Source organism: Lissotriton helveticus, chromosome 3_1 (genome assembly GCF_964261635.1).
Source record: "Lissotriton helveticus chromosome 3_1, aLisHel1.1, whole genome shotgun sequence".
NCBI lineage: Eukaryota > Metazoa > Chordata > Amphibia > Caudata > Salamandridae > Lissotriton > Lissotriton helveticus.
The window spans coordinates 1,524,290,962-1,524,292,606 of record NC_136061.1 but is presented as its reverse complement, the minus strand read 5'-3'; the positions used below and the strand labels follow the sequence as shown (position 1 = coordinate 1,524,292,606).

Sequence of the window (1,645 nt, the reverse complement as noted above, 5' to 3'; positions counted from 1 at the left end):
TTGCATTCTGTCACCTACCATGAAGAGTGCCTGCCACCCAGGACTTGTTTGTACCTGCTGTTGATGACAAGTAGAGAGTGCTCGCCTGTGATTGGAGCCAGATATACGCATCAGGTGACCGGGAAGTAAGAGGGGTCTCATGGTAAGAGTAAAGGGCGGTAGTAACCGAGTCCCACAACCAAAGGATGCAAATACTAGAGCAGCATAGTTGTACCATCGCATCATACAACTGGTACAAGTGCCCCTGATGAGGGAGTTGGGTGAAGGTTGGCGAAGGACAGGATCATAACCTGTGAAGGACAGCATACCAAACATTGAAAATCAACCACAAACTAAAAATATTATAACGAACAGGGCCAAAATGCCCTAAAAATATGCACCGCAAAGCAACCATCCCCCCACCCCCAAAAAACATCAGGAGACAAGCAAAAGGGTAGAACACACCACGCACCACAAAGCGAGTGAGGCAATGGTCATATGGCAGACGCTTCCAAAGGAGCAGCATCTCTAAAGAGACAGTCCCCTAAGTAGCAACAACTAAGGACTAAAGGTCTTCAACCACTAAACCATATAGAACCCCACAACAGCAAATCACACACTAACGTACAGAGAGACGGATACACGCCCAAGGTAACAACGTTCCAAAGCACAGAACCTCCAAAAGTCAGCACTAAATTGACTATAGCTGCGCCCACAGGGTGGAACTTCCCCACGGACTGCACCCCTCTAACACCATCTCCTGTGGCATCCCAAGACCCCTGCCAGCCTCACCTTGCGCACGCCTTTGTAGATATAGAAGTAGAGCTCACGGCCCACATTGAAGCAGACCCTGTCCCCGTTGCCAGACTGGTCGTTGGCATTGACGAAGGAAACCTTGACGGGGTTGGAGCCTTGCGAATTAAAAGGCACCCGGTTGGGACGGCTGTACTCGGAGTGGCTCAGCAGCTTGTAGAGGCCTTCTTGAGTGGTGAACTGGGTCTTAATCTCGTTCATCTCCTTCCGTCCTCCCTCTGCCGCCATCTTGGGGAGCAGCATTCATCCTGCCCTATGCCCAACACTAAAACAGTGCACAGGCAGATCTACTTTGCTTCACTGGTCAATTCTATCAAGGCATTGAAATGGAAAGGGGACACGGATGCGTAGCTCACAAGCTAAGGGTTTTAATAACAAGCTTTCACCTCAGCTTCCCTCTTGTCCCGGTCTGCGCATCACTGCCAGCCGTGTGTGCGGCTTACAAACAAGCACAAATCAGGGTCAGTAACACCGCAGCTCTCCCAACCCCTAACAAGTTCAGACACCGACACGGGGTGATGGTATTTTTATGTATTTAATGAGTTTTCATATAGCGCGGACTGTACCCGAAGGCGTCAGAGCGCTTCACAATAGGAACAGTAATGATACATGAGAAGATTACGAGTGAACAAATTACAAAAGCAAACGTACGTTAAGTTACATGAGGCAAAAGTGACAATTGTGAGCAAACAAAATACAAGAGGTAGCAAAAGGTACATTACAGGAGGAATAGACTGGGAGCTCGGTGAGAGAGAGGGTGTAATGCCCACCGCTAGAAAAGGGGCGGGGCTTACAAAATAGAAAGATGAACAAGAAAACGCCCCCGAATCCAAAAAAGACGGGGCTTGAACGG

The 1,645-nt window shown here is 49.0% G+C and overlaps 1 protein-coding gene across 1 annotated transcript; it reads right to left on the bottom strand.

The window, feature by feature from the left end:
* Positions 1 to 221: 221 nt before the first annotated feature.
* Positions 222 to 1,020, bottom strand: LOC144824272 (WD repeat-containing protein 20-like). The gene is made up of 2 exons (XM_078683406.1): positions 772 to 1,020; positions 222 to 290 (listed from the first exon to the last, which is right to left on the bottom strand). The coding sequence occupies exons 1-2, from the start codon at positions 1,018 to 1,020 to the stop codon at positions 222 to 224; spliced, it is 318 nt and encodes a 105-aa protein (XP_078539532.1).
* Positions 1,021 to 1,645: the final 625 nt, after the last annotated feature.